This window comes from Hippoglossus hippoglossus, chromosome 13, assembly GCF_009819705.1.
Source record: "Hippoglossus hippoglossus isolate fHipHip1 chromosome 13, fHipHip1.pri, whole genome shotgun sequence".
Classification (NCBI taxonomy): domain Eukaryota; kingdom Metazoa; phylum Chordata; class Actinopteri; order Pleuronectiformes; family Pleuronectidae; genus Hippoglossus; species Hippoglossus hippoglossus.
In genome coordinates this window covers 6139193-6152535 of record NC_047163.1, presented here as the reverse complement: position 1 = coordinate 6152535, position 13343 = coordinate 6139193, and the positions used below count along the sequence as shown (strand labels likewise).

Here is a 13343-nt window from a genome sequence, read left to right as displayed (position 1 = left end):
TTGCGAGGGAGGATCAGGACGGACACTGCATCTCTATATACGGACTCTTTTCATGTGCAATAGTACATGAATATCTATACTCATATTTATCAATTTGATAAATGATAAAGAAATGTAATTGATATTTTCAGTTTAACCATACAAGTATTATGGATATCTATAAATAAAACAATATAAATATATAGAAATTGAATCAGGAAAATAAACACATTTGTCAGATATAATATAAACATTTATTCTGTAAAATAAAAGTTTTCATCTCAGCAAACATAATCACAGACCTATATATTTTTTTATTGGCCAACTGACACATCAATCCTACTTTAATTACCATGTGGGCTATATGGTAAATTTACATCTTATAGAAAGTTGCCAGCTTCAAAAATCAAACTGATTACTTGAGTTTATTCTCAGTAGTTTCCTGTTGGTGCAGCAATTAAATACAAACAAGGTGTTGATAGAGATTTAAAGCCTGATGGGAAAGTGGATGAAGCAGAAAATAGAAACTCTGAGCACAAAGAACCTTGTTTGGTTTTCGATCAGAGTTATAATCTGTTATTGACCAAGGTCATCTCATCCTTAATGGAACATGAGGTGATGCCTGCACCTCACGTTGTTTGTTGTTTGTTGTCACGTGACGCTGGGAGCCAATGACAAGCGACTTCTGTCATTTTTCTCTACACACACAGACTGACCAATCAGCTGAGTCAAGCCAACAGGGACGAGAGCAGATCCCAGATCACTTGTTCTTCAAAATAAAAGTCTGGCTTTTGTCTTGTGATGTCAAGATGTAAAAGCACAAATATGGAGTGAATAACATAAAGTGTATGTAAAGCACTTTGAGCTGCATTTCTTTTTAATTTCCCACCAAATAAGGTTTATTATTATTATTATTATTATTATTATTATTATTATTATTATTATTATGATTAGTAGTAGTTTTTGTCCTTGTGCACAGTTTATTTGTTGCACAATGTACTGTTCTGCAGCTGCTGTTGCATTTTGGCCCGAGAACAATCTACCCATGGGGACAATAAAGTTTATTTGATTTGATTTGATGACACTTCACCACTAGATGTCACTAAATTCTACACACTGAGCCTTTAAATATAGGTGGTTGTGACCCACACAGGTGAAATAATTGTATTAATATAGAGTAAAATCATATATGGGGGGGGGGGAATCAACGTTAATCACTCAGCCATTTCACCTCATTGGATTCCCGAGGCTTTGATTGTGACACAGCTCACCGGAAGTGTCTCTCCGGCTCTACTTTACCTTGACAGGTGGAGGGAGCTCCACACGGCGCGGATGTGATCCGGTCCGGCGGCCGGTTCGCTGCTGCTGGCGGCCGCACTTCACGTGCAGCTTGCTCTCCCTCCGCCGGTTCCTCGGTCGGTTCCTCGGTCGGTGTCACGTTGATCCGTCGAAGATGCGCCCGGTGCCTCTGGTGCTGACAGCGGGTCCCCGGTGTCGATGAGTCGCTCGTGCACCGAGGGAAGTTTCCCTCCTGCGACCTGAAGCGGATCGTTGTGCACGAAGCTCTTCACGCGCACGGTGAGTGGCTTTGCATGTGCACGTATCGATTATGGATTCTGCTGCGAAACTCAATTATATCGTGATTGATCAAATGCACACATGAAACAATCCCACTTTGAATTTAGGGGGTTATTATTTTTTACGTCTGTTTCATTTTCAACTAGTAAATCATCTCTAAGCTGTTATATAAATAAAGTTCATTATTAATATTATTATTTAACTAGATTTGAATGTATCCATTGAATAAAACTTTGAAGGGACACAAAGTCGAAGCCTTTGTGTCCTTTAAAGGTGAAATTACGACCAAATGTGTTGTTGTGGGATTTATTGATATTTACATATTTGCCAGGAAAAGCCTCAAAATGTGTGATGTCACCTGGATCCAGTGAATCTCTTACACCTCTGTCCCCTGACTTCATTATAGCCTCAGTGCTCTCGTATTTAAATACTAGAATACACACTATGTGCAGAGACATATCTAGTCTCACTGGTTTTGATGGAAATTAGTCTGCTATTGATTCCTCTCTACACCTGGAAGCACTTCCTCATTACTTCCTGCATGTTTTATAAAGACATTCCCTCCCATACATTAACCTGTGAGATCACCAGAAGCTGGCAGCAGTGAGGGGAGTCTTTAAGTTCAGCAAACAATCCTCTCGCCACATGTTGATGTTGATGCTGGCGACGGCGGTGGGTAGAACCTGTTCTCTCTCTCCCTCCCTGTGGTCGGTTGTGTGCTCATGCAGTGGGTTAATGGCAGCGGCGTGGCAGAGTGACTGTGCAGCCCTGGCTCGCCACTAATCTCATCACAGCACTGCTGAGGTCTGACCTGGGGGCTCGGCCGTGGACATGCTGCAGGAACAACAGTTTAAAGTTAAATAGGTGCAGAATAACGAGGGGAAATTGGGATCACGAGTGTTGTTGTTTAGACGTTTGCCAGGAAACGCTACCACGCAGCCACAAAACACCGTGTGACCTTATCTCCATCCTATCCCTCTGTCCTTGATTTCAGCCTCCATTGTCAGTCGGAGGCAGTTTTCAGAGCCTCCCCGGCTGCTGGTTACATAATATCAACACAGTTTAGTGAGCAGAGGGGCTCGCTCGGGCGGAATTGAGCAAACACAATGCAGAACGAGGCCCAGACTGCCAATGTTACGTAAGGTGTGTTTTCCTTCCACTTGGCTGGGATGATGCAGATGATGCTGGTCCAGAAATAGGACTGAGGACAGGAGGATGTGATGCTGCACAGGCTGCGTTCACCAGTGGAGGAGTCTACAGATGAGCCCGGTAATGCACACGATGGCGAGGTCTCTCACAGCCACTTAGCAGGGAGGAAGATTTGCCTTTTTCGTGCAGCTGCAGGTCTGGTTTGTTGCTCAACGCTCCCAGCGGTGTTTGATGTGTGCACTTGTGCACGGCGGGCACCAGTGAACGTTTCATTCAAGGACATATCCGTTTAATGTCTGCTAAGAGCGCTGGAGGGGAAGTGTGTGATCGCCCTCCCTCTGGTTAACATCAGCAAAGTGCTTCTGTGGTTTCACATGGGTCGTTAGGTTGTATCGCTCTGGGCTAGAGACGCCGCTGTGACTTTCTTTACAGATACACACAGAAAAGTACAACATAAAACAGGTAGAACAGGTAGTGAGAGAAGTGGACAGTTAAACATTTACAAATAAAACCAGTGAAGTGCATACCTCTTATAAAACCACATTTAGATCCACAGGTTTTTTCTTAATTTGCACCAAATTGCAGACACTAAATATGATTTTTCTTTTCCATCTAGATCTGTAAATTGTTCAAATCAATGAAAATGTTGCAAATTTTCACAATGTTTTTAAAGAGAATCCAGCTACTGATTTGGATCGACACCAAAGGTAATTGTTCTTTCCTGACTGATACCGTATCCTTCCACCAGGTTTAGTGATAATCTGTCCAGTAGTTTTTGCCTGATCTCGCCAACTTACATACAAACAGATGAAAACATAACCTCCTTGGCTACTAAATCACATCTAAATGACATTAAACATATTATAAGCAGATTTTTACAGTGTGAAAAGGGCATTTTAGTTAAATATGTAATGCCACTGGAGATATTCATTTACATTTCTGCTCATATATTTGCCAGTTTCGAGTTGTATTTACAGCACTTATTGATTTTTGCTGCACGGCGGCACTGATGTATGACGTCTGCCTCGGCGCTGACAACTTTGATCCATCACATGCGGCTCAAAAGAACAAATCACCTCCGTCTCACGTCGAGGGGAGAAGATCTCACGTTGCCTCTCACTTGTGGAAGTTGGACATTTGAAGTCCTGTGTTTGAAGACCGTGTCCCTGTCAGTGATTTCAAAGAAGCAGTCAGACGTAACTCTATCACTGACTGTTCCTTGAAATTTTGAGATGATGATGAGATGTTGTTTGATACAAGTCAGATGTTCTGTGCTCAGGAGGAAAGTGATTCGGTTGTATTTCCCTCATTAAATACACATTTCTTGAGAGTCTGCAGCAGATAATAAAAAGAGAGACACTTTTTAAATAAACTGACTCATTCTCAATTTATGAACAGCAGCAGATTCCCTGTTTATATTGTGTTTTATGAGTGAAATACTTATTCTGACCTACTTAAACCAACTGCGCGAAAGCATGTGATGAATTCACGCATCATAACCTTTCTGAAAATCTTAAATAATTCAAATGTCCACAGTTTGACTAACTTCTCCAGCTTCGGGACAATTTGCAGATTGTACACGTCCTCTTTCATCTTTTGGTCGAGCACGCAGGAGAAACAGTGTTTTTCATGAGTTCACTCGGCGGTAAATTCATTAAACCACGTGATAAAACACCATGAAAGAAAAACCACACGGGGCAAATGAGAACTCTGCATGCTGAGATTTTATTTTTGTAACATAACGACGCTTAAGATGATAATGTAGAGAAACACTCACAGTGCTGGAGGGAGCCACAGCAGCACTGCAGGAGCTGTGGGCTGCATCCTAATAAAGCCAGATGACTGCAGAGGGAGCTGTGGAAACCAGACGGAACACAAACATCACAATTACATCATCCCCAAATCTGCACTTCACTCTGCAATTCATCTCTGAGAGTGCAGGTAAAATACTCCTGATATACAGATAGATGTAGAAACAGCAGGGACACTTCACAGAACTAGCCTCAGATTAAACTGTTCACTGCTGATGTGTTGCCAGATGATTAGAAAATAATGGAACCAGACTGAAGATCCATCCCCACATGTGTATTGTACATTTTCCAGGGAAATTAAAAGTCCCCCTCAAAAGCAACTAGGGTGAAAGTGGCGCCTGCACCGTGAGCTGCTGCTGCTGCTGTTATCTTTATTACCAGTATATATAAAACCCAGCAGCAGCCCGGTGCTTCACACGGCTCCTGAAAATCTGCGTGAGAACATCTTGTGACTGATGTTTGTTTGTTGTGTCTCTTGTTGCCAACGTGATTCATGTGTTGACCTTTTTGCTTCCGCGTCGCCGTATTAAAACATAATTTGACACGGCTTAATATATAATCCTTTTTAGCTTCGTGTGATTGGGTGATTGATGAAAAATGAAACCTGATGACGTGTTTGCGGTGGCCCCCGGAGGACTGTGAATGTGAGAAGGGTCACTGATCACGACTAAAGCAGCTCCTTCACGGAGGGTCCAGTGTTCAATTACCTTCTCTGGCTGCTGCCTGACAGATGTTTCACTGTGTCTGCTGATTAAGCTTTCCCACTGACCTTGCTTGACCTTCTTAAGAGCGACGAGAGGAACACCTCTGCGCCGTTTCCCTCAGGTCCACGCTTGCTACTTTGGATTTATCTTAATGAAGCAGCAGAACAGCATCAGAGGTTTCTGATTTGGAAATAAGCAGCGAGGTGATTGTTTGTCCCCGCAGGCACGATGGTGTGAGGCCGCTGAATGAGGCCGCCTGGACGAACATGATGGAGGAGGCTGCCAGCCAACTCGAGAGGGAACACGTGCACAGCGTCTACGACAAGATCGCTCCGTATTTCAACGACAGCCGCTACAAGGCCTGGCCCAAAGTGCGACAGTTTCTGCTGGACCTGCAGCCGGGAAGCATCGTTGCCGACATTGGTGGGTGAACGATAGATGTCATGAATCACATCATATCTGCTTCTTCTTTTGTTTTTTTGTTTGTTGGTTGTTGTTTTATTCCCTCAAAGCATTTGACCTAAAAATCGCAGCTTCGAAATGAGTTTTATGGTTCACTGACTTGGAACCGAGAGAATGTTTCCTCTTTCATTCACCCTCCTCACGCTGAACGTCTGTTCTCGCTCTGTGTAATGTACAGTATGTGTCATGTATGTGAGAGGCTACAATCTCCTGTGAGAAATGTGGAACTGACAGATGGCGTCAATAGTCAGAATCAGGTCCAGCAAGTGGAACACTTGGAGGTTATTAAAAACCAGCGTTTATCTTCAATATTGAGCAGGAAACTTTAAAAATATGAAGAAACTGAAGCCCAGCAGAATGAATCACTCCATGTGGCTGCAGGGGGCGCTGTTGCTTCGTAAAATTATTTCAAATCTAATCACGAATCATTCCTGATCTGTCACTATAGCTGACCTTCTTGTCCTTTGCAGGTTGTGGCAATGGCAAGTATCTCCACATCAACCAGGAGGTGTTCAAGCTGGGGTGTGACGTTTGTCGCCCCCTGGTGGACTCTGCCTGGAGCCAAGGACACGAGGTGCAGATGTGCGACGGGCTGCATTTGCCTTACAGAGACGGCTGCTTCGACGCCGTGCTCTCTATCGCAGGTAACTGGGGGGGGGGGGTTGGGTGTTGTTGATGTCTCTCGCTCTGTGACAAATCAGCTCCTTCGTATGCATGAAGCTCAACTGACGCAGCTGCTGTTTGCCTCAGATTAAATGGACTCATAATAATGATAAACATCAGCAAAGCTGGAGCTCGTGTTGCCAAGTCAACGGAGAGAAATAATTCATGTGTCCCCCAACAAGAGTGTAATTAGGACCCACTCTGTTAATTTGTCTGCTGTGCCGCACGCAGAGTACATAATGTTTGTTGACTGCAAATGTGATGCATCATCTTAATTAAGTAAATCCCTTCTCCCCCTCCCACTTGACTCTAACATTTGTATTTTTCTCATAGTCATCCATCACCTGTCCACCAAAGAGCGCCGTATTCGAGCAATAAGGGAGATGGCCCGCACCCTGCGAGTGGGCGGACGCATTATGATCTACGTGTGGGCCATGGAGCAGAAGCGTCGTAAATTTGAGAAGCAGGACATCTTTGTGCCGTGGAACCCCAACCCTCACTCCGCCCTCAACAGGGAGCACGCCAAGTCCAGGAGGAGGGCCACGGCACAGAGTGTGAGCGAAGCCATAGACAACACTGACAAGCACAGGAAGGTTAGAAGCACATCCTCCGTTGCGGACGAAGAAGACCTGACCAGCGCCACGCCGCAGCAGAGGACGCAGAGACTGTGGTTCTTCTCCAGGTCTCTGGACTCCGTGTTCGACTTTGGAAGTTTAACCCTCTCCCGGTCGTCCTCCAGGGAGCTGAGCACTTTGTCCTCGCCCACGGGAGAGAGTGAGGGGAGCAAGGCGAGCCAGCGCGGGAGAGGGCGTGGCCTCATCAAGCAGGTGTCCAACTTCTTTTATCCTTCGTCTGTGATCGGATCAGAGGAGGATGTCTTCGACTCGGTCACAGACCTGCACAAGGGACCACATGATCGGGGAGGCAACAACAACAACGCGCCTAGCAACGACGGCCCAGACAACCAGAGTGTCTCATTATCTTTAGCCCAGGAGTGTGGCTCCCTGGCCCTGCCAGACCTGGTGCCTTTCCAGAGGGAGCATCTCAAACAGCCTGGAGGCGAGAGCGAAGGAGGGCCAGCGGGAAAAGAACGGCAGGAAAGCACACAGAGTCCTCAGGGGAGCGAGGGACAGGTGGAGGGCTCCTGTCTGAGGTACTATCACGTCTTCAGGGAGGGAGAACTGGCAGCGCTGATAGAGAAGCACGTTGAGGAGCTTCATGTCACACACACTTATTTCGATCATGCCAACTGGTGTGTGGTGGCAGAGAAGGTCCAGTTGTGGAAAATATGATTTCTAACCCGTTTGATTTTTTAATTTGCATCAACTCTGCCTCAAGTTTTAATATTGAATCACACATTTTATGATTGTTAGAATATTTTAACTGAAAAAGGTAGGAACAATGGTGATCACTGTGTACTATACGGTGTTTTTTTTATTCATTATTAGGTATTTATTCAATTTCAATAATTGAAACCAACAAGCAGTATCCATATATCCAGTGTACGCTCCCTTTTAATGTCAGTAATTTTATCATCTTCACAAAGTAATTTCCAGTATTTTAACCTTTTAAAAAAAGGGAATTTCTGAAGTGGAGATTTTATGAAACGCACTGTTTTTTACTCTTTGGACTAAATAGTAGCCAAAGGGGAGATTGTGAGGCCACAGCAGGGGTGGGGAACCTTTTCCTATCAAGATTCATCTCAGTTTTTAAAACCCCCTTCAAGCACCATAGGTGTCCTATATTCCTATATACACTACATACGCTCACTGTTGTTTTGTCAGGGACATCAGCTGCTTCCATAATAAAAGGGGGAGCACTCTTTTGTTTACTTTTCACGTCTGGAAACATCTCACCAAAATGCCCGAAGGAGTTTTGCTCCTCACTCACCAGCATATTCAGACGAAACACCGGGCTGTTGTTCTCACAGAGGAGGAACTTGTTTAGTGTGCATTGGAATTTTTCCTTTCTGTCACACTGAGTTGCCTTTTTCTTTAACAAAATATATCATCATTTGTCCATTTCTAATAGAAAGCAGTCAGGTATGACACATAACAACTACCCTGAGTGTTTCATTCAGCTTGGAGGATATGTCACTCTCCCTCTTTTACATTGTTTTCTGATGATCCTGCAGCCCGGAGGCCCCCCCCCCCACGCACCACTGTACACTCTTCCATTCCTATGTTTTAAAGGTTCAGTGTGTAGGATTTTGGTGACATCTAGTGGTGAATATGCATACTGCAACCAACTGACTTCCCCAGGCCTCACCCTCCAGTTCCAAGAATGTGTAGGAGAACCGACACTGTGGCCTTCAGGTAACACGAAAAACATGAAAAATCCTCTGGAGTCGGTGTTTGGTTTGGTTGTTCGGGGCGACCGTGGACGAAAACAGGATTAGTATTTTCCATATCCAGATCCCCCTGAATCATTCACGCTGAACCTTTAATGCATTGACTTAAGTGGATTTTGTTTTAACTCCGTGTGTCTGCCTGTCTTACAATTGCGCGTTCCTTAACAAAGAATCTGTTTTTGTACATTTGGGTGGTGCTCATATATCATAAACACTAATATACAGCAAAACAAGCTCATGGTCGTGCAGAGCATCTTCCCGAAAACATTTGCGTAATTTGCTCGATGTTTTATTCTCCGTGTGTTTCAAAGAACGTGTTGCCAACGTGTGTGCTCAATGTCGATATTTGTAAAAGTTGTGTTTCGTCTTGTAACAAGCTGAATATACCACGAGTGTGTGTTTCAGCGAATCGACTGCCTCCTATACTGTGAATAATCATTGCACTGTACCACCAATATGTCGCTGCTGGGTGTCGCTGAATGACAGATTTAGGTGAAACTTGAAACCTGCTGGTTCTCTGTATCCATCGTGCCAAGGGCGGTGCATATGTTCGTCAGTACAGTGTGTGTGGACCAACCGTGTTCGCTCTGAGGTGACACTGGTACGATAATGTCTCATGTGACCTGGTGTAAAATGCCTCTTGAGTTTATTTGTCCTTATTAAATACTTTCATTCATCAGTTGTGTTGCATTTACTCACATAGATGACTGTGTCATAATTCAGTGAAAACCAATAAGTTTATTATTCAACAACAGAATATTGAATGGTTATAGAGACTGTTCCTACCACAGAGGTAATGATGCAGTGTCACGATGAGGTAAACAGCAAGTTGAACAACGTTTTAGTGACTTGAACGACCATGATCACCAACTTTCCTGAGATGAGGTCACGTTGATATATTAGATGGACGATAATATTAACTTAGCACAAGCAGCATGTTCGTTTAATGCAACTATCTTGTTCCAATAAACCATAAAAAGTTCAAAACGGTACAAAGAGTTAATTGCAAATTTTTAAAAGTCCATCGTCTCTTGTCTTTTTCACGATTCTCAGTAAAAATGTAATGCTGTTGCATTTACAGTATTTAATTCGACTATACAAAGCAAGTGTTGGTTCACATCAGATCTTTCATGAGGTAAATATTAATATTGGCAAGAATCAGACTTTGAGGATCCTCTTGAAGGTTTTTACAATCCACACTCCCTCCAAACCTGAAATATAAAGAACATTATTATGTTCAGTTAAACCAGTCGTCACATTTTGTTTTAAGTGTTTCTGTACTGAAAGATTAGTCAGTTTAAGCCGTTGTGTTTCTTTTACCTGAGCAGCTGCTCGGTGGACGATGGAGTGTCTGAGGGCCAGTTTGTCGATGTCTCTTGAATACCCTCCTCCGATAACAGCAGCAGCAGGGATGCCTCTGCTCACCACAGTCTTCATCACATACAGATCTCTCTGATACAGCCCTGGGAGACACTCGGAGTCATTCAAAAGTAGTCCAGAGATGATTTGTGGGTAGATGTGTGTGTATGTGTGTGTGTCGCTCACCGTGGTCAGTCAAGCGGAGCCTCCCGAGTTCATCGTCCAGATGAGGGTCGACCCCAGCGTCATAGAGGACCAGGTCTGGACGGAAAGAATCCAAGAGCCGGGGAAGGTGAGCCTCCACTGTTGAGAACATCGTCGGACATGGAAGCTAATGGTTTACTCACATTAAATACAACAGTTTTTTGCTTTTACCTCTTTTGAAACCAGCAAAAAGAAAATAAATGTGTAAAATACACATTTTAAACATTTAAAAAAAAAACTTTAGTAACGACTTGAGTGTAACACCATTGATTGTTATGGCCTGTGTGAACGTGCCTGTGGAGAGGTAGTCCTTGTCTTCCAATCCATCCTCCAGGCTGATGTCCAGGTCACTCTGTTGTTTACGGAGGGGGAAGTTTTTCCCACAATGCACTGAGAACGTAAACACACATGGCTCCTCTTTAAATATGAAAGCTGTGCCGTCGCCCTATTGGATGCACAAGAAGGAAGTTTCACTCCAAACAAAAAACAAACAGTGCTAAACATCTTGTTCTTATCTTAAAGAGTAAAAAAAGACGAGTACCTGATGCACGTCTAGATCCACAATCAGAACCTTCCTCCTGGGTGAAGAGTTGCCCACCAGGTATTTGGCAGCGACAGCCAGATCATTGAGGAGACAATATCCTGAACCGTAACTGGGAAAAGCATGATGTGTTCCTCCTGCTGTGCTGCAGGCCAGACCCCTCTGCAGAGCCACCTCAGCAGCGAGGAGGGTCCCACCTGGCAACAAGGAAACTAGGTCATGAGGAGGTGATATTTCCACAAAGCTGTGAATCCATCTGCGACTTGTATCTCCCTCTCACCGGTCTCATATCGACAGCGTCTCACTAAGCCCTCACTCCAGGAGAAGCCCGTCTTCCGCTGGTCCTTCTCACTTATTCTCCCGTGTATGAAGTTGGTCACGTATTCTTCTGTGTGCACACGGCTCAGCAGATCTTCAGAGGCAATTTCAGGCACCCACACCTACTGTGAGGAGGGAAATCACACTAACAGCAAGTTCCAGTACAACCACTGACCCACTAATTTATAATGTCAGTTTTTATTGATGATCAATGAATCTACAAGTAGTTTTGTCTCGATTGATTGATTAATCATTTAATCTAAACTAGAGCCTGACTGATTTATCAGCTGGTCGATAAATAAAGGCTAAAACTGGACCTTCGCATAAAAATCTGTGTCTGTGTTCATGTTTGCTGATATCAAAACTTTTCTTTTGCAGAATAAACAGTAGAAATGACGGACATTCATTATTTGGTTTTACGTAAAAATATATGTATATTGTCCATATTTATTCAATTTATATATAATTGGTTGCATGTGTTATCATTTTATTCCTAACTATTTATAATCATGTTAATGGTTAAACTGTAAAATATCAATCCTCAGTTACATGACTTTGTCATTAGGGTTTGGAATTGATGCCTATTTTTTTAATACATATAATATATGTGTCAGTATCGAATTTGTTTTACTCTTTAATATTGGAAAGTTCTAGCACAACCTCATCTTATATTAGTCTCGATTACAGATTTTTTTTAGTTCTCGATCAAATAATCCACAAATCGTTTCTTTTATTGATTAGTCAATTAATTGATAACCAAGATCACATATTTAAATGTGTCGTCCAATCAACAGTCAGCAAAATATGTTGCATTTGAGGTTCCACAAAAAAAACTGGGAAAATCACATAATCAGGAATAACTTCAATTAATATTTACTACTGGTGACATGTAATCTCTTAATAACAAGCATCATGGTCACAGCTTGTTTACAATAGAAACGAGTGACTCACCTGTTTGTGTGTGACGACCTGGTCTTGTAGTAGAAAGTGTAACACTCGGGGGAACTTGTTCATGGGGAAGCTGTGGTTCGGGGGCAGGTCGCACACGTACCCTGCGTGGTGGATTATGGGAAGGTCCCTGGACTCGGGTCTGACCTGAGGGGAACCAGGTGAGTGTTTGTAACTTACAGGAATAAAACACACACACACTTTAACCAAACTACAAGTTCTTACTGTCTCTGCGTGGAAACTTCTGCAGGAGGCGAAGTCTGCACCGAGCCAGCGAGCGACTCCTTTCAAGAACATCCGCTTTGATCCCGTCATTTCTCTGAGGAACCACTGAGGTCAGGAAACGTGCATCTCCATCATAAACGTCCTGGTTTGTTTACGGATGTTGAGAGTGTGTCTCTCTCCCCCCCCCCCCTCTCCGCTGCTGCCACCTGCTGTCGTGGAGTGGATGTGACACAGAGGCGTAGTCAGGGGTGTCCACCTCCTTCTCTCTGTTTACTGTGGGGGCCGAGAGAGCTGCAAGGTAAGACAACACATGCAATAAGAAAAAAGCACGTGCAAAATTAAGAAAGCACCTTCATTAATATAAAGGTTCAGTGTGTAAGATTTAGGTGAAAGGATCTATTGGCAGAAACTGAATATTAAATAATCCTAATTATGTTTTCATTAGTGTGTAATTATACAAATTGATGTTTTCTTTACCCTAGAATGATCCCTTCATATTTAAATACTTCAGGAGCAGGTCCTCTCTATGGAGGCCGCCATGTTTGTTTTACAGTAGCCCAAACTGGACAAACTAAACATCTCTTGAGTTTTTATGACAACTGAAGGCGACCACAGGTTCTCTGCCTTTGGAAGTGGAGGGTGATGTGAGGGGTGTTTAGATGCAACATGCAACTTCACCACTAGGTGTCACTGAATTCTCCACACTGAACCTTTATCGACACGTGCCATGCAAAAAGTCACAACATGAGCAAACTCAGAAAACATCTATTACTCTGATTGAAATGTAGATGTACCACTATATCCGGCTATACTTAGTAGGCTATACTCTTGTTATTCAGTAAGCATCAAAGCATTTGTTTCTCTTTTGTCCAATTAGACACTTTACATAAAACTCACATTTTTACCAAACTTTTAAATGAGCAAAATGTGTGTTATCATCCGTACTACTTTCCATTCAAAGCTCTTTGATTGTGACCTGGAAGAGGTCACTACGTCGTCTGTTTTTTAATCCACGTCTTTTTCTTCTGGCGTCTCAGGTGCATCTTCTTTAT

General features: G+C 43.3%; 2 protein-coding genes across 2 annotated transcripts; one reads left to right on the top strand and one right to left on the bottom strand.

The window, feature by feature from the left end:
* Positions 1-1282: 1282 nt before the first annotated feature.
* On the top strand, positions 1283-8466 carry trmt9b (tRNA methyltransferase 9B). The gene is made up of 4 exons (XM_034604052.1): positions 1283-1557; positions 5445-5644; positions 6154-6327; positions 6680-8466. The coding sequence occupies exons 2-4, from the start codon at positions 5488-5490 to the stop codon at positions 7636-7638; spliced, it is 1290 nt and encodes a 429-aa protein (XP_034459943.1). The 5' UTR covers positions 1283-1557; positions 5445-5487; the 3' UTR covers positions 7639-8466.
* Positions 8467-9414: 948 nt separating this feature from the next.
* On the bottom strand, positions 9415-12654 carry hdac12 (histone deacetylase 12). Its single transcript, XM_034604053.1, has 9 exons — positions 12292-12654; positions 12070-12213; positions 11081-11240; positions 10801-10997; positions 10554-10704; positions 10242-10358; positions 10017-10159; positions 9832-9907; positions 9415-9796 (listed from the first exon to the last, which is right to left on the bottom strand). Exons 1-8 carry the CDS (start codon positions 12379-12381, stop codon positions 9884-9886), a joined length of 1026 nt encoding a protein of 341 aa, XP_034459944.1. The 5' UTR covers positions 12382-12654; the 3' UTR covers positions 9415-9796; positions 9832-9883.
* Between the last annotated feature and the right edge of the window lie 689 nt (positions 12655-13343).